Source organism: Trematomus bernacchii, unplaced genomic scaffold (genome assembly GCF_902827165.1).
Source record: "Trematomus bernacchii unplaced genomic scaffold, fTreBer1.1, whole genome shotgun sequence".
In the NCBI taxonomy this organism is placed as follows: Eukaryota; Metazoa; Chordata; class Actinopteri; order Perciformes; family Nototheniidae; genus Trematomus; species Trematomus bernacchii.
Window position 1 is genome coordinate 832,298 of NW_022987521.1, and position 22,646 is coordinate 854,943.

General features: G+C 38.7%; 1 protein-coding gene across 1 annotated transcript; it reads left to right on the forward strand.

Annotated features, from left to right (window-relative positions):
• The first annotated feature begins 622 nt into the window (after nucleotides 1–622).
• slc25a48 (solute carrier family 25 member 48) lies at nucleotides 623–20,700 on the forward strand. The gene is made up of 7 exons (XM_034117761.1): nucleotides 623–818; nucleotides 3,496–3,539; nucleotides 4,328–4,399; nucleotides 6,911–7,163; nucleotides 10,675–10,962; nucleotides 15,596–15,729; nucleotides 18,859–20,700. Exons 1-7 carry the CDS (start codon nucleotides 764–766, stop codon nucleotides 18,961–18,963), a joined length of 951 nt encoding a protein of 316 aa, XP_033973652.1. The 5' UTR covers nucleotides 623–763; the 3' UTR covers nucleotides 18,964–20,700.
• The last annotated feature ends 1,946 nt before the right edge of the window (nucleotides 20,701–22,646 follow it).

Sequence of the window (22,646 nt, forward strand, 5' to 3'; positions counted from 1 at the left end):
TGAGCATGCGCAGTGTAGTTTTTACAGTCACGTTCACTTCACAGCGAGAGGGAGGGGCATGATCAGGTTTTGTCCCACATGGCTCTAAACAGCTCAATAGGCACACACTGTGACTGTAGACACACTAATTAGAAGAACACAGACTAAAACAGCAATGTACAGACGAATCAGATGATTAAACATGATCTTAAAATATATTTTATATATATATATATATTTTTTGCATTTGTTGTAATCATTATTTGTAATACTTTCTGCTGACACTAGGTGGGGCTGTGCCCCACCTGCCCCTAATGACCAGTCGCCACTGCATATGACGCACACCTGCACACTTGCTAGCCTGTTCCACTCTTCGTTTTCCGAATGCCAGGAAGTATTCTTGCCTTGCTTCTGAAGCAAGATGCTCGGCTCGGCTGTGCTACCAAGCCAGCATCCTCGCGATTGAGAAACGGCCACTGCCTCATGGCTCATTTCCATCCCTCTCATCCATAGGCTGTGTGGCTGTGGAAAGCTCTCTCATGATTGGCTAACTGACACAGCTGTCCTTCAGAATCAAACCGTGCTCTGATTGGCTGCTGCTGCCAACCTGCTAAAGTAGTTCTCTTATGAAAGCAGTCACTAGTCTGAAGTATCTTTTTTTGTGCTCTCAGAAACAGATCTGTCGGATACTTTGTGAATAAAACACCAAACTGTTGAGTGTGTGAGAGGAAGAGAGAGGAAGAGAGTTGATGAGAGGCGGGAAGTGAAGGGTCTCGGAGAGAAGATGCAGACCTCCAAGAGCTTTCGGATGGATGACTTTATCGCAGGATTGATAGGCGGTGAGTGAAGTTATTTCCAGCTTTCTATTAATGAAAGGCTGTTTCCCAGTGTGTCAGAGAGCTCATGCACTCAATGGTTTTTTTAAAGTTGCAAAAACATTAAAATGAAAAGATATGAAGGTTGTATTTGCCATATTATTCGCAAGGAACATGTTAATCATCCTCCAACAATGCAACATACGATAACATACAAGTACAATACCTGAAACAAGTTGCACAATATGTTCATTTAAAACGGAATAACATGAAACAGAATGTAAAATGAAAGAAGGTACTGTATTATAGCTACGGTGCATGGAGGAAAACAGGTTTTAAAACACCCATAAGCTGCTATGTACGTGCTTTTGCAGAAGAACATGCTGTGTTGACAAAGGAGGGCTTGCAGACCCCCCCTCACACAGATAGATAAACACACACACCTCCAGTGTTCTACCCCAGAAGTGAGATAAGGCCATGGTTGGTGTGTTATCGCTGACTGCTCAGCGAATTGGAGACACTTCTATTTGACTTAAAAAGCGTTTTACAAGAGAGTGGGTGCAGGGACAGGTCCTGCCGCTAGGGGCGCTGCTGCTGCTTGGATTTTAGTGAAAAAAACGAAAAGTTTGACTCTGAGGACATGTTGTTAAAATGATCACAAAGAAAGAAAGTTGTGGAATGAAATACGCTGATGATGATCTGTTGTGAATGTTGCAGAAGTTCCTGTAACATGATGGCTTTCAATTGATTGAACAAATTGCAGTGAGCAAAAACATTAACACAAAATGCAAAATTCAAGAAACAGACAAAGTTGTGTTGACCATATTTTGCACAACAAATTCCCTCAGATTAAATAAAGTCTTAATCCTAGTTTCAATGTTATTTTATCTTTATCTCATCTTGTTTTAAATGGTTTTCTGCTTGTCTGTAAACTGATCTGGTGTCAGTGTTTGGGGCTTCATTCATAAAAAGGGAAATAAATCTGCTCTTTTGTTTGTTGCTAGGCAGAAACAACGAGCGACAAACAGGCAGTTTAGAGGCAGGTGTTGTTCTGGTCCAGTTACAGCTGCTGTTAAACATACTAATAAAGTGTTCTTATATGAATCACAAAATATAACACGATAGGAATTTCAGGATATATCATTGCGTTACATCTGTAGATATCACGATATGATGAATGAACACAGTTTTTTTCCCATTATTAGGGAAGATTTACGGATTTATTTTGACATTTAAATATATTAGAAAAGCCTTAAAAAAAGCAACCTTGTTTATAAAAACTTTAAAATGTTGAATTTTCCACAAGTAAACTTTTGCTGTGGGCTTCCTCACTCTGTACTGTGTAGGGACTATTTAGCACATAAGTACCACTTTATGTTAGATAAGCTGCACACAGTAAGTTGGAATATTCTTATTTGATTTCCCTTTTGTGTTTGCATAGTTTTATATTAACACCTTTTTTACAACGGTGCTCTACTTGCTCCTATTCTACCACCTAGCCTCTCTGACTCTGTTAATCTCTACACTGTTATACACCAGAGCAAATTCCTTGCATGTGCACATTTCATGTATCCTTGTCTTACTTTATACATTGTTTTTTATCTGTATATGTGACACTGTATTTGTGTCACGCGACCTGTAATAACTTAATCACACATTTGGACACTTGAAACAAGAACATGTCTATTACTGCATTCTTTTCAGTTGTGAGTGAGGCTTCTTCCCTCCTCATGTTGTGGAACAGATCCTGAGCTCATGTGCGGTTGTGTAGTTAGTTTTGAGGCACACACACACACACACACACACACACACACACACACACACACACACACACACACACACACACACACACACACACACACACACACACACACACACACACACACACACACACACAGGGTTAATCAGGACACAAAGGCTTGTTTTCGCCCCAGAGGCCCCATGATGGCAGCACAGTGTGTTTCTGCACCCTGCAAACAACCAAACTCTACATCCCACACAACAGGAAACACACAGATACATTTAATTGGCAACAGGTGCAACACAAACAAACAGACTATTTTATTATAATATGCACAATTACATAGAAGCAGTCCCATGATTTCAGACTCCCTCAAACAATGCAAATTACATATTTATAAGTGAAAATGAATCTGAGAAAATCACGCAGGTCAAAGCAAAATGAGATTCTAAGACAGTAAATATTGTAAAATATAATAAAAAAATGTGATATTGAAACAGCTATCATATACTGTATGTAATGTGCTTTTAAAATATATTTACGTTTCAGTATTTTATATCCTAAAAAAGGAAAAACAACCTTTCCCCAGTGTTTAGTCCAAACCCTCAAACCAAAATGCAGATTTTCCCAGTAAAATGTTAAAGTGATGCCAGAAAACAATATTTCTGTTCCTCAAAAACTGTATAATTACTTCAAAAATATCGTGTCAAATAGAGCGTCAGACGGCAGAGACAGCTTTGTTTTGACAGAGCTCCGACGTCACGTTGTTGTTGTTTACGTCCGCGGCGCCATCTTGTATACGGGCGTCATGTTCTTATCAGAATGTATACATCTTATAAACCAGATCAGCGCCACAGTACTATATCTTTATAGAATACCCCTGCTCTTCCTTATCACACACACTCTTCAGATGTTTTTAAAGCACTAATTGTTCTCCTTTGTTTGTTTGTTTGTCTGCAGGAGCTTCTAGTGTGGTTGTGGGTCATCCTCTGGACACAGTAAAGGTATCTGAGAATAATATAAACACATCTTTACCAAACGGTCTGCTCCTGGGTTACAGATGTTTATAAAAGACAACAGAAACCTACAGAAGATGTTTGTTTGTCTCACACACTGTTTTAATTGTTGTTGTGTAAGAGCAGTTTACTGTTGCTTTGCCATGTTGAACACATTATGTAACCACTAAGAGTAATTCATGCTGAGAGGATGTGTGGTAGGGCTGCACGATATATCGTGTCGTGTAAAAAAAATATATATATATTTGTTTAGGACGTGCGAGATTAAGTAGGCAAATTAACCCTCAAACACGTCATGTTACAATTATTTTGCTGCTTGCTACAAAAGGAAAACTCACGCGGCTCTCATGTCAGGAGTACTTGAGTGAGCTAACCACCAATCACAACCATTCTTGATCAGATCACAGCAGGATAACCGAGCTAGCTCAGCTTGTTGCTCTGATAACTTAAGATCCAGAAGTCCGTGACTAAAATCCTTCATCCGGTTAAATGTTGTTAAAAAAATACCAATTGTATAGCATGAAAGTTCAAGAAAGGACGGCTTGCAGACAAAAAAAACTGTCTTTTCTTCAATTCCTGTATTTTTTTCATATCGCAATATATATCGCAGGGGAAGAAAATATCGCAATGTCAGTTTTTTCCAATATCGTGCAGCCCTAATGTGTGGTAACTCAGGCCATCCTGAAGTAATGAGCTTAAAGTGAGGCGTTTTCTGTTTTTGTTCTGTAAATTTGTTTTGTATTTTGTTATGAAACTGTTTGTTCTTCCTCCTGCAGACGAGGCTCCAGGCGGGGATAGGATACAAGAACATGCTGCACTGCATCCTCACCATCTACAGGAAGGAGACGGTAAGCATCAAACTCCATAAAAGCAGTCGGTGTAGGGAAGACGGATTTGTGTAGGCTGACCTTGAATGTAGCATCTCCATGTTTCTCTCCAGAAAAGCAATGGGATTTTTGAATCTTGCCTAAAAAAACATTTGTGGCAAACACACATTTATGATACTTAAAAGTTTTGTTAAGCAGTATAATCTTCCACATATTAACACCACTTTATCATTTCTGAAGTAAAAAGCTAACGTTATAGAGGATTACAGCACGGTCCGCTAAGCTAAAGGCGGCTAATGTTGGGCTATAAAGGAACTACAGCACGGTCACATGACTTCACGTCACCTCCGCTAAGCTAAAGGAGGCTAATGTTGGGCTATAAAGGAACTACAGCACGGTCACATGACTTCACGTCACCACCGCTAAGCTAAAGGCGGCTAATGTTGGGCTATAAAGGAACTACAGCACGGTCACATGACTTCACGTCACCACCGCTAAGCTAAAGGCGGCTAATGTTGGGATTTTTGCTGACATATTAGGCAAGGGCAAGGCAAGGGCAAGACAAGTTTATTGATATAGCACATTTCAACACAAGGCAATTCAAAGTGCTTTACAAAAATGAAGGACATTAATAGCATTTAAGAAACATATTATGAAATGATATCTAAAAATACTAATTTAAAAGCAATGAAACATGAATCACAGTTACAGTGCAGTGTGAGATACACACATCTGAACGAACCCCCCTTTGGAAAATTATAATCTGACCCCATGGTACCTTTTATTTTTCGCCGAAACTATTCCTTTTTTATTTTTAAATGCACATAGTTAAGTTTACCTGGTCTTTCTAGGACTTTTTTGGTATCCTCCGTGAACCAGGGTCTTGAAACCAAAACGAATTCCTGTACCCCATGGTACCTTTTTACAGTAGTTTTCACCCAAAAACTAAAAAGTTATTAGAGTAAGAGCTGCTTTTATTGGAAAAGCGTTGGCAACACTGCACAGAAAATGCATTTTGTTTTCCACAGTTACATTGGTTGTTCTACTTTCTGCAGTAAAAACAACACATTGATCCTGTTTGGGAACTGGGCATGGCTAATGATCTCTCTCTATTGTTGGCTCAAATCTATTTGTTGTTTTGTTTTGAAGCCTCAATGACCCAGTTTCTCAGCAGGACTTTTTAAAGGTTAAATTCATTGTGGCATTAACTAGAGGTGGAAAGTACATGTATTCAAGTACTGTCCTTAACTACAAATTAAAGGTACTGTCTACTCCACTATGTACCTTTTACTTCTCTACATGTTTGAACTTTATAGATTCAGATGTTTACACACACAACTTGGGTCAAACTTTTTAACTTTGACTTGTTATTGAATAATTTTGAACATTGTAGTAAACTTTAGTAAAGGATATTGGATTTTGAAACGATAAATAAGGACAGTAGATCACCAAACCTTATCATTTGTGTTTTATTATGTATTATTGCGACATATTTCCAGTGAAACAGAGTTAGTCATGTTTAATTAGTAACAGGCCTTTGTTAATGTGTGAGAATTAAATAAAAGTTTCCACTCCATCTGTTTGATGTAAGCTTAGCAGTTTGTTGTGTGCATTCTTCTTGTGTTTTCCACAGAATTGTTGTGATTCATTTAAAGTTGACAGCGCGGCATGAACCTCAGGTCACATGATTTATCCAGACAGCTGTTTTGCACTGAAGCCTCTCTCCTGCTGAGGGAACACTTTCCACAAAGAGAACAATATTTGGCCCAAACTCCTCCAGTGTCTCTTTCTGCTCACAGCTGGCAGAGGCCAAAACAACCAAAGTATAACTTAGAGTTTACAAAAAAAACCTAGTTTGGGTTTTCATGGATTTTTTGGATCACTTTGCGACAGATTTTTGATCCTCGTGTTACATTCCAGTTTCATATCAAGGCTATTTTCAAGATAGTGTTTTTCCACCTCAGTATTTGTTGCATCTCCCTGCCTCAGTTTCTTAAAGCCCTGGTAGAAAATCTTTAAAACAGACATTTCAAACTTTATAATTTAATATATATGATTCCAAAATGTGTCATTATGAACAATGACTACTTTTAATTTTAAATGTTCATACTGATATTTTTGTACTTTACCTAAGTAAGATGTTAAATGCAGGACTTAGTTGTAAAAGTATATTTTAACAATTTGATATTAGTACTTTTACTAAACGGCCCTATTATGCTAACTTTCTAAATTCTAGCGCACTCGAGCAGGTTTCTCCAAAATGACCTACCCCACCTTTAACACACATTTCAAATGTTCACATATTAATGATACATATACAGTCATACAATTACACTTCAACACACACGTGTACTTCTTCACCCTCTTTTCTTTGGTTGCTTATGTTGTATGTGCTTTCCGTATTCTTGGTTCTTGTGTGTTCCCTTTTTAACTAAAGTGTTTTGGGTATACTCTATTGTCCCCTTTATATAGCACAGATTGATTGATGAAGCCCTTCCAGTAACTCACCCCCTCTCTCTGTCTGTCTCTCAGGTGATGGGCTTCTTTAAGGGCATGTCGTTCCCTCTGGCCAGCATCACCGTCTACAACTCGGTGGTGTTTGGCTTCTTCAGTAACACACAGAGACTTATTAGCAAGTATCGCTATGGAGACGGACGGCACCCCTGCGGCATGATGGACCTGACGCTGGTCAGCATGCTGACCGGGCTGATGTCCGTGGGGTTAGGAGCTCCAGTGGACCTGGTGAAGATCCGCCTGCAGATGCAAACACAGATGGTTCTGGCAGGTAAATCAGGGTTTGGTTGTTTGGCCGGGATCTCGTTTTTCCCTCATTTTGAGAAGCAAAAGGAAGAAATGATTCCTTTCCCAAAAGCTGGATATGGGAAATTCTTTCAGAGAAATACAATGAGAAACACAAGGGGATCTCTGACTGTTTTTGTTCAACTTGGAGGAAGGAAAAAGGACAATTTCAATGCAAAACAGAACTTCAAACATGATTGGTTCAATACTTTTAGAATTAAATACTAGTTATATAATATTATATCAGTTTCCTGGCCCATCATTTACAAAAGAATGGGAAATATTTGGATTTTATATCGATATTGCCACTTGCTATACACTTCATAGATACATATCAACAGAACCAGGTGTTTATGGTACTTACAAATACCCTATTCCCTAAAAAAAATCAACCCACTTCCCCTCAACTCTTCTCATACATGCTGAGACCCCTCTACTCTAAAGCTCATTGGATAATTCCACTTATAATTTAAACTTATGTTGTACAGTACAACCTGAACATTACTGGCAGTTAAATATGGAGTAATCCTATAATCCTGTAAAAAGAGTACCAGTATAAGCTTAACTCACCTTAAAGTTATTTTAACTCATAAGGTCTGGCACCAGGTTACCTATCTACCTATCTGAGCTAATAACATTGTAAAGGAAACACCATCCTCTGCTCTCTTGCTCTTTGCTTCAGTTAAAAATATATCATTTGGCTTCAGAGTATTTGCCTACCGTGCTCATTATCTCTGGAATAACCGCCATGACTTGTAAAAGAAGTTGAGAAATTTAAATCCAAGCAACAAACCTTGCTTTATGACCCTAATTACAGCCTAACCTACACCAGGTGCATCATCACCCTTTTTAATATCCCAGTGTTCCTTTGAGGAATGTTCAATTTATAAGTGCCGAGGGTTGTTTACTTATTGGACAAAATGGATAATGGAGAATAATAGTGAAGCTATAAGTCTGGTGACTACTGACAAAAACACTAGATTTCCAAAATCATTGATATATTATCGACATTTGGCCCAGCCAAAGTCAGTCATATATCAAAGTTAAATTGCTGAATGGAGCTGAGAACCAACGTTGTGATTAAAGTGAAATGCGCTGAAAGGAACTGAAAAGTGTGACTGATGTGTCTCTTACTTTCACTTTAAATTTGAACACAGGTGCAGCATTGACAAATATAAGTACTTCTCTCCAACGTGTTTCAGTTTATTGAAGATGAAGGGTTCGATACGTTTTACAGATATCTTTTCCTTAGGGTTATGGTTGGCAGTAAACCAATAAACCGAGTTCAGAGCAGGTTACTTACAAGGTAACTTGGCACGTGAAACACTGATACAGCCTTTCTTTGGTTTACTATGTCTGGCAGCACACCCTTCACACTTCTCCTCACGAGATTACGTTGATTCTTCAAACATGCTTTGGCCTCGACTCTCAATACATCTGGTATCTGATAGTGCCAAGTGACGGAAAGCATCAGACAAAAACCTTGAGTTTCTTTGTGGTCATAATTGTTTGGATTTGATAGTCCTGATAAATATTTGTTCAGAGAGAAATATGTTTTTTTATTCTAATCTCTATGATAAAAAGTTAGTCATTTAACCGCCAACCACAGGGAATGTGTCCAGACAGTGCCAAGAAATGGGGCGAAGCCTGCGAGCTAGTTCAGGCAGTCAACTCGAGCACCATTGATACATTAACACGTGACGCGTCTCTCTTACAACCAACCAAACACAATCTCCCTAACTTGCCGCTCTATGTAAGCTGCCAGACCTGCCTGCCTCTGCCTCGCTAATGCTGCTGCTCTGTCACATTGCTGATGCGTTCACGTGCTGCTCGCCTGCCCCCCCACCACCCCAGCTCCCACCTGTAGGCTCGGGGGATAGTTACAGTATCTAATCATCACTCAATGTTCTATGTAAATCTGTGGAGTGATGAGGCCCGAGCCTAGACGCCAAACTCAACTATATGCTGCTCTAATAAACATATTAAGAAACACGTGAGTTGTCTGACTGAAATGTAATAATAATCTAAATTTAAACTTTGGATAAACCCTTATTCCCATTTTACATGTAAGAGTTCTTTAGACAATATCTTTGCAAAGTCACCGATTGGTTTCATCTTGTTTTTCAATGGCAGTGTTGAGAAATGGAAATACCCAAGTTCACTAATATCTGCTGAACTTAACACATACATCATTAGATTTGATCAAGTGTTTATTAAATGCATGTTTTTAAAGAGTTTGAGGACAGGAAATGTGGAAACTTCTGAAAATATGAGTTGAGTTGATTTATTTAAAACAAGGGACAGTGTACATTAATCAACATATTAAAAACATGTAAATGTTCTCAAATTAGCCAAAAGGCTGGTTTTCACATAGTCCCTTTGCCACAATAGACGACATCACTGAATACAGGTACTGTAAGGAGCAAGTCATAATAATAAAGAAAACATTCACAATACGCACTCACACACACACACCCACCCACACATCAGTGCTGACACTGTTGGTTATCAATGAGCCACTTGTTAACACTGTGCTTGAATGAGTAGTAGGATGAGGACTCTCTTATTGATTGTGGTATTGAATTCCATTGATGGGATGCGTTGAATGAAAGACAGCCTGGCTGAATGCACTTTCCCTAAATGGGATGGTGCAGTCTCCCCTAGCCCTCCCCTTCTAGCCCTGGTTGAGGTGGGCTTTAGGCTGATGAAGCCAGCCAGAGGAGGAGGAGCCAACCCACGAGTTATCTTGTAAACTAAGCAGACATTTTTGTAAACTATGAGATTTTTCCCAGCTGAACAGATTATACTTTTGAACAATGATGATACCGGAATGACTTTTTGTCTAGTGTTTTGAGTGCTTGTTTATATAATGATTCCAGTGGTTTTAGAGCTGTAGAGCATTAGAGCAGCTTATCAGACAGAGAACCATTGAATACAAACCAAAGCAGGTCTTTCAAGATTTTCCAGTTTCAATTTGTTTTTGAATGTTTAAAATGTATTATAACTTTTCGATTTATTTATTAATGTTATAATTATTAATATATATATATATACATCTCTCTTTTTTAAATGTATTATTTTATATTTTTGTCATTGTATACTTAAGCAATAGCTCACGACAGGCCGTTTTATAATAGTATTTTTTCTCTTGACACCTTTCTTGTTTATATTTTTTCCTTCATGTGTTCTTTTTTTTTTGTCAAATGCTTTGAAGCAGAAACTTTAATTGAAATATATCGGGGAAAAAACAAAGAAATCACAAAATCAGAACAGAATAAACATCATTAAAGCAAATGGGACGGTGCAGATAAAAGGCAAATACAATGAGTAGACTCACATATTAAATACAGTATATAACCACACGTTAATAAAATACAAATGTAATAAGTACACATCCTAGGTATAAAATAATGAGCAGCTATCAGGCTGAAATCAGAGGAAAACAGAAGCAGAAAATGAAGTATACTGCTAACAGGTCTACTTTGTATTCCCCACAGAGAACTTGAACCTGGCGGGCAGTTTGTCCAGCGGCTCCAACATGCCTCTGCGCTCCATCGCCATGCCCAGCCAGAGTCTGTATCGAGGCCCGATCCACTGCATCAGCAGCACCTTACAGACGGAGGGTCTCCAGGGCCTCTACCGGGGGGCCGGGGCCATGATCCTGAGGGACGTCCCCGGGTACACACTCTACTTCATCCCTTACACCCTCTTCTGCAACCTGCTGAAGCCCGACGCCTCCTCCAACCTCCATCCAGGAGCCATCTGGCTGGCTGGAGGACTGGCAGGTAAATCTCATATAGAGACGATAGAGAGGAACGAGTCATAAAACCTGGAAATGTGTCCCCTGGAAGTGAATGTTTTTTTTATGAATGTGTTTTTGGTTGTTGTGGTCTGAAATAAGGTCTGTGGTTAACACGAGCTGAAGAGATTTCAACGTTTTGTTCTACGACAAAAAATAAGTCAGTAAATACCCCATTTAATGTCTAAATGAAACGACTAAGGCCCATCACGCCCAACATTAGCCGCCTTTAGCTTAGCGGTGGTGACGTGAAGTCATGTGACCGTGCTGTAGTTCCTTTATAGCCCAACATTAGCCACCTTTAGCTTAGCGGTGGTGACGTGAAGTCATGTGACCGTGCTGTGGTTCCTTTATAGCCCAACATTAGCCTCCTTTAGCTTAGCGGTGGTGACGTGAAGTCATGTGACCGTGCTGTAGTTCCTTTATAGCCCAACATTAGCCACCTTTAGCTTAGCGGTGGTGACGTGAAGTCATGTGAACGTGCTGTAGCTCCTTTATAGCCCAACATTAGCCACCTTTAGCTTAGCGGTGGTGACGTGAAGTCATGTGACCGTGCTGTAGTTCCTTTATAGCCCAACATTAGCCTCCTTTAGCTTAGCGGTGGTGATGTGAAGTCATGTGACCGTGCTGTAGTTCCTTTATAGCCCAACATTAGCCTCCTTTAGCTTAGCGGTGGTGACGTGAAGTCATGTGACCGTGCTGTAGTTCCTTTATAGCCCAACATTAGCCACCTTTAGCTTAGCGGTGGTGACGTGAAGTCATGTGACCGTGCTGTAGTTCCTTTATAGCCCAACATTAGCTTTTTACTTCAAAAATCATAAAGTGGTGTTCAAATGTGGAGATCCAGCTGAAGACTCTTTGTCTATCTTTAAACTTTTCTAAATCAATACATTGGGATATATGTTCTGTATTTAGTGTGGTGCAGTTTGCCTGAAGAGGTTGATGGACATTAGTTTGGCTGTAATCCAAAAACTGGGGAGTCAAATACATAAAGAGAAAACACTTGTGAAGATAAACACTTGTACAACTCAAATATATTTATTTTGAATCAGAGATCATGGGGTCTGAAGTAGCATTCAGTCCACTCTGATTCACAAAGGGCGTGATTGCATTATCAGCTGCTGTTTGTCTCAATCACTGATGTGTCAATGGGAGTTTTTGCCATGACTTCATATGGAAAAAAACCTACTGCTGTGTGAGTGGTGTTTTGTTTTAATGTGTTAAAGGTCCTACGTCATGCTTTTCCGGTTATTATCCGTCCCCTTGTGTGTTATGTAGCTTTTTCTGCATGTAAACGATCTGCAAAGTCAAAAACCCTCAAAGTACACCCTGTAGCGAGTAAAACTCTAACACAGACCTGTCTATGCTGCCCCAGAACGCCTCGTTGGAGATTTCTCTTTTACCATTTTTTTCTTCCGGGAACCAAGTGACGTAACGACGACACAATGGACCAATCCGTGGAGCTCCTCACACACACACACTCTCTCAGCGCCGAAACTGTGACACGCTGGGGGGGGGGGTGCTAGTGGAGCCTCGCAGATGGGGGTGCTGCAGCCCCCTCAGCACCCCCCATTCCTGCGTCCATGCTCAGGCTGAGGTCAGGCTGAGTTTCGCGATGTCTCGCTGTCTCGCAGACCCCACGCAGCAACCAGGAAACGACACCAGTAATCCAGCTCAAACTGTCCGCTCCTCGAGCCTCAAAGGGCGGAGCAGCGAGCCCCGCAACGTCCCGCCAACACGGCACCCAGACCCCACGCAGCATTCTCATCTGTTTGTCCTTACTGGTGTCATTTTCTGGTTGCTAACAAACGCCATTGTAACACATAATCACTGATGTTCCGCTGTAACGGTGGTGGACTCATCAGAACAGAGTGGGCGAGCTGACCAATCAGAGCACACTGGGCTCATAGGGAGGGGGGGGCAGGAGCTCCAACAAGCCGTTTAGGACAGAGAGTGAATACACATACTATACAGAGATGCTGTATGAGAAACCAATGTCATTTTGGAACATTGAACAATGTAAATCTATTCTAGTAGACCTCAACAATGGAATTATGATCAGTAGAAATGGCCATGACATGGGACCTTTAATGTTATTTGAATTGAAAGTACTAATAAATTAATTGAATAGTGGTTAGACAAAAATAAATGACAGACATTAATGAAGTTAGTAGGTTTCTTATGTTTTTCTAGTGATTGGTTACTTGAAGTGTGATTGTCAGGAGCTCTTTCTTTGACTTTTAATTTGCACATTTAACATAGGAGCAGCATTATTAATATCCATCAATGTAATTCAGTGACATGGATGATAAAAACTGAAATGTTTGTGTAAGAATGATGCAGCAGGAATGGTTTGTTTGACACGTTTCCACACCATGGAAAAGCCTATTTGCTTGTAAAAGGTTATATTTTCAGTTGTGTCTGGCTCATATCTTTCGTTTGAGATCAGACAAATAAACTGTGGTCAGAGCAGGTTCATGACAACATGACTCGGCACGTGAAACATTGATAGACCTTTTATTTGCTTACTATGTCTGTGAACTTAAAAGTCCCATGTCATGGCATTAAGTACATTTGGTGCAAATACAGAGCAGGTTTGGAGCTAATTCGTCCACAAAATAGCTCTTTGATTGGAGCATGTGTCAAATAGCTGTAATGATATGCAGATGGAGAGGGAGAGGAATGTACATTTAAACAAAGAAACCTGACTTTGTGTATGCCTTGAATTCGAAAGCTTATTTTTCTTTAGATAAATACACTTACAAAAATATTTATATTAAAATATGATGATATAAAGCAATTGTCTTTTACTAACATGTGAACGCATGGAGCTCCAAAACGAAGTATCCACATGTTTTAGTTTTTTCGAATCATTCCGGTTTTTTGAAAGTCAAGCTCTGATTGGTTGAGGCGTGCGTGTGTATGTGTAAACAGTGCAGGCATGTGGTGTTTTGGACTCAGAGGTTCAGCAGAACAGAAATCACAGATGTTTTGGTGTTAAGCCCGCCATCAGACGTTAACTCTTTATTTCAGAAACTAAGAATTGCCCACTGTGCAGTGCGATCTGAAATGTATAGATTGATATGTTGTAGCAGGACTACTTATTGTTATATAAGTCATTTTGTATATAAAGCAAGTCGTTGTCATACTGTAGGAAAGATTTAAAGGGGACCTATCATGCAAAATGCACTTGTGTACGTCTTTTCTACATGAATATGTGTCCCCGGTGTTCCAGGGAACTCACCAAGTGTCAGAAAACACAACCCTCTCTATTTTCCTCCATACCCAAATCTCTAAAAAAGGGGCTGCAACGGATCTGATAAAAACTGATCCAGATTTGAACACTGTCCTGACGTCAGGACGGTGGCGCTACGGCTATTGGGCCAACTCCACCAATCAGGAGGAGACAGCCACGGCCATTGCCGTTCGAAAGCGCTGGAGACGCTGTAGTACATATGCCAGGCCTGTAGGTGGTGCTGTTCTCACAGAATCAACCCTTGCAAAAACAGAGCTAAAAAATGTCAAATTGAGCAAAATGAGGCATGGCTAAAATGCATGATCTGTTTGGTATTTTGAAAAAAAAAAGTATAAATATGCCTTATATAGGTATGGTCCTACACTATATTATTCAAATATAGCATGATAGGTCCACTTTAAAGTAAGGCTGCATCTAACAAGTATTTTCATTATCAACGAATCTAATGAATTAATCCTGGATAGATGATCCTGTAAGGCTGCCCATTTCTTGATTAATCGATATAGTCCTTGTTCTGTGGTAAAACAGGCGTGCTATAATTTACCATTGAATCAATATATGACATATCAGTTATAATATCTAAAATGCAGAATAAGCACCATAACATGATCGGTCGTTTCCGTTATGGGCAAAATGTTGTGTCACAGTAAGTGTTTTTGCCGCAAGGTATTGTGGGACAGCATTATCTCCTTTCCTTTATTAAAGAATGCCCCAGTGTTTCCTAAAGGAGATAATAAAGGAAGCATTGAAGCCTCTTTCCTATCATCTACAGCAGCGGTTCCCAACCTGTGGGCCGAACGCATTGCAAGTGGGCCGCCAAATAATTTGCAAAACATATTGATTTGTGTGGAAACATTTCATTATTAAGAATTATTTTTTATTTGAACCTCTTTTCCTTTCTCTTTCTTGATCCTCCTTAGCAACGGTCATTACAGTCCTTAGCAACGGTCATTACAGTCCTTGACAGCGGTCTGTTCTACTGGATTAACAACGTGTCACATGTTCTGAATCGACCAATCAGAACTTTATTTAGCCTCCGTATTGTTTATGGTTGAATGTGGGCCGCGAAAGAATGTTTGATTCTTAAGTGGGCCCTGAGTTGAAAAAGGTTGATCTACAGAATCTGAACGGCTCTTTTTCTGTTTTTATTATCTATTTATTTCAACAAGGACCATGCATACAAATACATTAATCTCAGAAAAGAGAAGAGATGAATTATGCCAGATCATGGCTGAGACTCCTGGGTCATTCCACTCCGTTAGACACCTTCCTTCAAATGGACAATTTGACCGTAACCCCGGCAGTGTTTCTGCTTCCTCACGTTGACAGCAGCAGCTAAAGCTTTTTCTCTTCTCTTCTCTAGGGTCTATCTCCTGGGTGACGGCCACCCCCGCTGACGTGGTGAAGAGTCGTTTGCAGGCGGACGCTGCGCTGCAGAGGAAGTACAAAGGCATCGTGCACTGCATCGTCCACAGCTACCGGACAGAGGGCGCTCAGGTGAGATGCACCTGCACTGTCCTAAAGAGGACTTACCTCTGGAACACAAACCTAAACAAGTCTGTGAGAGAGACGGTGATGCTGAACGCGTTATTTCAGTGTTGTTGCAGTCTTAGGTTGTTAAAGACTCTTCTTGGACTATTTCTATTTTATTTGTATTTACTTGCATATCTCAAAACATTCTCTTGCACCACTTTATCTGTTGTATTTGTTCTATGTTCTATAGATATTCAAGGTGCACTGTTGGAGGAGCCTGTGACTTAAGTTTTTCATTGCCATATCTACACTGTAGCTAATGTGCAAATGACAATAAAGCCTTGAATTTAATTTAATTGAAATAAATAGCAGCCAGTAACAATATTATTAAATTGTTCAAATGTAATATTTAAAAGTCATATATATTACACTTTCTGCCGCATTTTTGATATATGAATTACAAATCTCAATTCTGGATAACCCCCTGGATACATTTGACCACAGTCAGCATCATATTTCATTCATCATCTACGCTCCACCTTCTAACACCCTATATAAAGTCAGGAATTCCTAAATAAAACGTTGCTAGAGACTGTAATGTCGTAAAGCACTGGTTGTTCTCAGGGAGTGACAATCTTCTTCAAGGGAACGAGCAGAGGCAGCAGATGCCATGAGTGTGACTGTTTGTACGTCACCTACTAATAAAAACTGATTAAGTTGTTCATCATCTCCTCAGATAACAATTTACAACCTTTGCAGCGGAAGAAGAAATAAAGCTTTCCAAAGTAGTTCACCTTTATTGTCCTATGGTTGCAGTAAATACAATTGTGTTGTTACGCTAGTGACATGACTTATGTTTGATTTCTACACTGCTTGGTGATAGTTACATACTCAATAACTAGCTTATTTACCTGGAAAGTTTCTTATTTCTACATTATTTATTGTGATTGTTAAATTGGCCACACATCCCATCCTAGATTGCTGTTAAAGATTCTAGCAAATATATAATTTTCCTCTCAAAATCAGCAAGATAACTTCAGTTTTAGCATTTACTGGTCCAGCTTTCTATACTATCTGCTGCACGTCAAACACATGGTTAAACGTTTGGGGGTGAACTCGAGCTGTGTCCTCGGAACTCAATTCCCTAAAGGTTTATCTGGACCACGTGATTCTGCGAGTGAATGAACTCTCGGCATCCAGGCAAGCATCCAGACGGCATACAGATATTGATCCAGAAAGATCACGATCTGCATGATATGAAAAACAAACTGGTGACGACATGGAGGCAGTCAGTCGTCAAGAAACTGAAAAATATAGGTTACTTAATTATAAAAATACAGTAAATACAAGTTTTGATGGATTTTATCCCAGTAGAAAGTGAATTGCTTAGAGAAGATGCCATGGAGGTTACATCAGGTGAATATCCACGTTTTTGGACTAAAATCAACAGCATGTGGCGTCCAGGGAACAATGTTTATCAGGTTACAAAATGCAGACCATCTGTCCAGACTTTTTAACTGTGATTCAGCAAACAGCAGATATGTGATCAATAACAGAAGGTCAGAGCGGATCAATGAGTGTGTGTCATTTCTCAGAATATTAATCTATTTATTGATAAGTAGGTTTAAACATATATAAGGGAATTTGCTTTGGTGTTTAATGGTGCATACATAAACACAGTATAGGAGGAAACAAAGGACTATTATACCATTTAAAAAAACAGAGAGAAATATTTAGAAAATCTAAATTCACACAAAACTAAGTGCAGTACAAATGGGACAACATACTAGAATATAAAGTTGTGGAGAGCTGTGCAGATTTTAAAGAAGTTCTCTTATATATTAATATACACAGGGATGTGCAGGAGTCTCAGTATTAAAATGAACATGATTTGTGGGGTGAAAAAATAAAAATAAGGAAACTAAACAAACAAAGTTTGGGTCTAATAATGACTAAAATGTATGTTGTAGGTAAACAACAAAACACTGTTGAAAGTTACAGAGCATAAAACAATGTGGATAAAATAAAATAAACTACATAATTCAATATCTTGGATTTATTTGGGAACCTGACACATTTTCACATAAAACTTGAAAATGTGATTATTTTCATTCTCATTCTTTTTTAATGAGCTGCCCTCTCCAAATACATGTTATACTAGATTTAATTTAATTAATATTTTTTTTAAATCTTTTTAAATATCCTTATCTTTAATTCTAAGTAACCTGTCCGTCTTTTAACTGTCTGGACTCATATTGGTTTAGATCAGTGCTTCTCAAAGTGTTTTCCGCACTCTCGCGGGAATATCTCCGCAATGGAGCGAGCTTAAGCGCAACACCTTCCTCACACATGTTGCCACTTGTTTGTACCATTTTCAGGCGATTTGTAATCTGTTCTAGAAAAACTATGTGATTTTGGATATTTGTGGAGTTAGGTGGTCGGCGAGTGTTTTTTTATTGGTTAAGTGGTCCTTGGTATGAAAAAGTTTGAGAAACACTGGTTTAGAATACATACTTTAAAGGTCCCATATTGTAGAAGGTGGTCATGGTGCCATTTTAATACTGTTAAAGTATGGAAACACATCACAGCATTTATGTTTTACGAACATTAAAGGTAGGGTAGGTAATTTTGGAGAAACCAGCTCGAGTGCGCTAGAATTTGAAAATACACAGCTGGAAAACATCTGCCACTTCCTGACAGAGCCCCTCCTCCAACACACACGAACGCGCACATGACCAATGAGGGCACGAGATAAGTTTGTGCACAGATGGAAGGCTGACAGGCAGGTAGGCCATCCAGTTATTTTAGCCGAGCCGGCTAAAATGATTGGTCGTGCTTTTTACAGTACTACGGCTTCCACAGATGATATTTATTTATGGATTTGTTGTCAAAGCACTTCAGATATTCATTGCTATCGGGATGTTAAGAGCATTCCATGGAATATAACAAAAAGTGTATCTCGAGCCGGTTTCTCAAACTTACCTACCCCACCTTTAAAGCATGTAAACATGTTCTAGTACAAACCCAAAATACAAGGATGAACCTGAAAGGGTACAATATGTCCTCTTTTAAATCAGGACTGTTGCTAACTATCTAATTATCTAACAACAGTAACACTTGCTAGTTTCTAACACCGCACATTCTTGTTTGCAGGTTTTCTTCCGCGGCGCATCAGTAAATGCTATCCGAGGATTCCCAATGAGCTCCACCATGTTCCTGACCTACGAACTCTCCCTGCAGTTCTTCAGAAGCTTCTAGGACAGAGGAAACACTTTGGTGCGAAAAGGAATCAAAACTCAGTGAGGCTAAATGAGCTAGCAGGCCTCAGTATTCTGTAGCTGTGAGTTAGCATATTTAAAGCTAATGCTAACTTTAGCTGAACACACCTCAGCTGTTGAACACTGCGCTGTGAAGCAAATGTCCCTTCTGTACCACAAAGACTTGTCAATGATGTTTTAAAATACGTTTTATATGAGAATAAGGACACAGGAATAATCTGTGAGTTCCTGGCTAGCACCTTGGTTGCAGTAGGCTACTTATTAGATACATGTATTGTGTGTTAAGCTAGCATGTTTAATGCTAATACCTTAAAATCCCTCTGCTATTTCTGGTAGCTTTGCGATTAGTAGCTACTGATTTTTTCATTGTACAAATTCAGCTTGTAATCTTTATTGATAGCTTGACTATAGTTTCATGAGCAACAATGGCTAGCTATAGCTAAATAGCTTTATTACGTTATGGTGATAAGTCAGATGTAAAATCAACAATCACTCGTCCTGATAGCTGCCACATAATAGTAGTTGCCAAATAAATGCTAATATAATGCTAATGCCAATATAAGCTAATGCTATAAGCGTAACATAGCTAACGGGGCACATGGAGGATTTTGACGTCATTATTTAATGGAAGAGTTGAGTATTGCTAAGGAAAATACACAATGCTTCGTGTTCCCTTTTTGGTGGCTTGCAGGCAAGAAAGTCATATTGGATGTTTGGGATCAGTCTGCGCTGAGACAGAAGAAGAAAACAATAATTTTTTGTTTAATTAAGGCTCTTTATACCCCTTTGTTAACGTCACATCTGTATCTACATTGACATCTTTAAATATTGATTGAAATGCGTTACTAGAACTAACCTTAGCTAAATTTAAAACAGGACGTCCTGTGACCTGCAACCACCAAATTAAACTTTTAGTCGCAATGTGCTCTTTATAAAATCATTTAAAAGTAAGATCTGCGCAGGATTAACATTTGAATTAACGATTTTATAAAAGGATGCGACATTTTCAACACACCTGAGTCTAAATGTAACATTTGTTTTAGCTTTCAGTGTTGATTTGTTTGTTTCAATTAAGCTTTCACTTAATTTCAGTTATATTTTGTTTGCTTTTTTGCACATTAATGAGATATATGTTAATTATTCACACTTAATCAGTGCGTTAACCCATTTAAATTTGTACCTTAATAACTAGGTGAGTTTGCAATGAATCTAATGCTCTTTTGTGTGGTTTCACAACATGAATTGTTGCCTTTAAATGCACATGGACTGAATGTGCATCCCATGTTGCTGCCACTTGTAAATATAATGTTTGTGTTTCTTATATTAAGAAAAGTTAGTTATCACAATACCAATAATACAGGTGCATTGATCCAGATACATTTAAGCCATTCTGCTACATGTTATTGCTTTATAAGGAAGCATAAATGTTTAATTATTAATATCAATAGTTACACATAATTTACAGCACAAAGTTTCACCTTAGACTGAAAATCTTTACGTTTATAGATTAAAAAACACATAGTAGTTGAGAAGTTATGCCTTTGTCAGACAATCATAATAGACCAAAAGTCTCTTTATATATAAATTAATGATAAATATTCAAAGAAATATATTTGTATTCATGTCATGTACATACTTGTAAATATGTATACTGCCATTCCAGTTGATGGAGGGACTAAATTGTCATATTGTAAATATATAAAGATTTTAAACGTGAGTGTTTCTCTGAACCTTCCCTTCTCAGAACGATGTCAGTGACAGCGTGGTGATAATGGGCTTATCTCTTATCTTTAGTGTGTACATGTTGTTGGTGTTCATGTTTTATCTCAGCCTAGGTTGGCCCTCTGAATGCAGACAGCTGATAACAGGTCACTGTCAGAAGCACTGTCTGATTGTTGTGGAAGTTGACCTGAACCTGCCTGTAATGTCACACAGTTTCCACTAGAGGTCAGCGTAAAGTCACACAGGAGTTTATTACCTGCTCTGTCTGTTTCTCTGCATTCAAACTGGTGTTTATATCCACTAAAAACTGTATATACATATTGTGTATGTACAGTGATAGAGTTGTACATAAAACAAATGTGTACTATCTATATATTTTATATTGTTTAATATGTCTATAGATTATATTATATTATAGTTAGTCTAGAATAAAACATAGTATGTACTAATATATAGGTCATAGTATATCAAAATGTCCCAAAAGGTTAATAGAAAAGTCATAGTGTTGTGTTACGAAATATCATAGTATAGTTTTTTTTTTTAAAGTCATAGTTCAGGACGTTGTAATACATAAAAGAGAAAAGTAATTCTAAAGTATGTCAGTAGTATTACAGTAGGAGTAGTTTGTCAAAAATGTTTGGTATGTTGAAAGATAAAGACATGGTACAGTAAATGAAAAAAATAATAATCATACCGTAATACGTCAACAAAGTCTTAGTATATTACATCACACACAAAATAACTAAAGGAATCATATGTCGAAAATAAAGTCATAATATAGTATGTCATAACATTTTTGTAACTTGAAAACAGTCATAGTATAGTATGTCGAAAAAAACTCATTGGAGAGTTTACGTGTTACCATCATACTTGCCAACCCTCCCGATTTTCGCGGGAGACTCCCGATTTCATTGCCCTCTCCCGGTTTCCTCCCTGGGTCATATTTCTCCCGCATTTCTCCCGATTTCTGACAAAATCAAATTTACTCAGGACTGTTTCCACTCGGACTTTAATACAGCTACACCATTGTTTGGTTTCCATGGTAGCGTAGCGCGCGCAACTGAAAGGGTGAGGAAGATAGTCACAGCAAACAGAACAAGAATCGACAAATCTACCCTCTGCTCACTCCTTTCCTGTAAAATACAGGTCCAGCCCACACATATGGTGTTACAGGCCGCAAGGCACAACTACAATACACAACTACAATAAGCATGTTAATGTTAATCTAATACAGCTCCGGCGATCCACTAGCACCCCCCCGCGGTGGTTTTGGAAATGCTCCCGATTTCTGAGGTCTCAAGGTTGACAAGTACCATAGAGTTCTGTTATCCAGAATCCATTAATCGGCTTTGGTTTCCTCCCGATGAAAATATATCCTTCATTTTCATCCAAAATCTTTACGTTGTTTAGATTTTGTCCAGCTGATTTTGTCATAAAGCTGCACCAGCTCCTTACATACAGTAGGTGGCAGTCATGTACAGAGCAATATAAAATACACTGATTTTAATGACATTATTACTGCTTTTAATACGTGATACAATCAAACACGTGTCATCTTCTGGATTTTTACTCACATTAAAGTACATTCATTGATTTATTAGGGTTAGGGTTAGGTTCTTATTACTACAGAAGTGTTTCTAAGTGTGAAATAGGGGAGTTAAGTAAATAAATGGATCCTTTCCTAACCCTAACCCTAACCCTAAAGCCCTGACAATTGCATGGCTGTTATTTTAACCAGGTGAGAATACATATTTATTTTCTTCAACTCACTGTTTATGTTTTTTGACTTGAAAGCAATGCCTTACTTTCAATACTTCAGAGGATAATGTTCTAATAATAAACTCATCCTTCCTCTCTGGTGAAGAAACTATAAATTAGAGACACCGTTTCTCAATGAACGCAAGACTTTCTTTGTATATTCAGTACTGGGATTGTCTTGTT

What these genes read in the sequence shown, in the direction of transcription:
- slc25a48 (XM_034117761.1), top strand. Translation starts at nt 764, where the DNA reads ATGCAGACCTCCAAGAGCTTTCGGATGGATGACTTTATCGCAGGATTG. An exon ending in TATCGCAGGATTGATAGGCG is followed by an intron (nt 819 to 3,495) that starts GTGAGTGAAGTT and finishes GTTTGTCTGCAG; the next exon opens with GAGCTTCTAGTGTGGTTGTG. An exon ending in AACACAGATGGTTCTGGCAG is followed by an intron (nt 7,164 to 10,674) that starts GTAAATCAGGGT and finishes TATTCCCCACAG; the next exon opens with AGAACTTGAACCTGGCGGGC.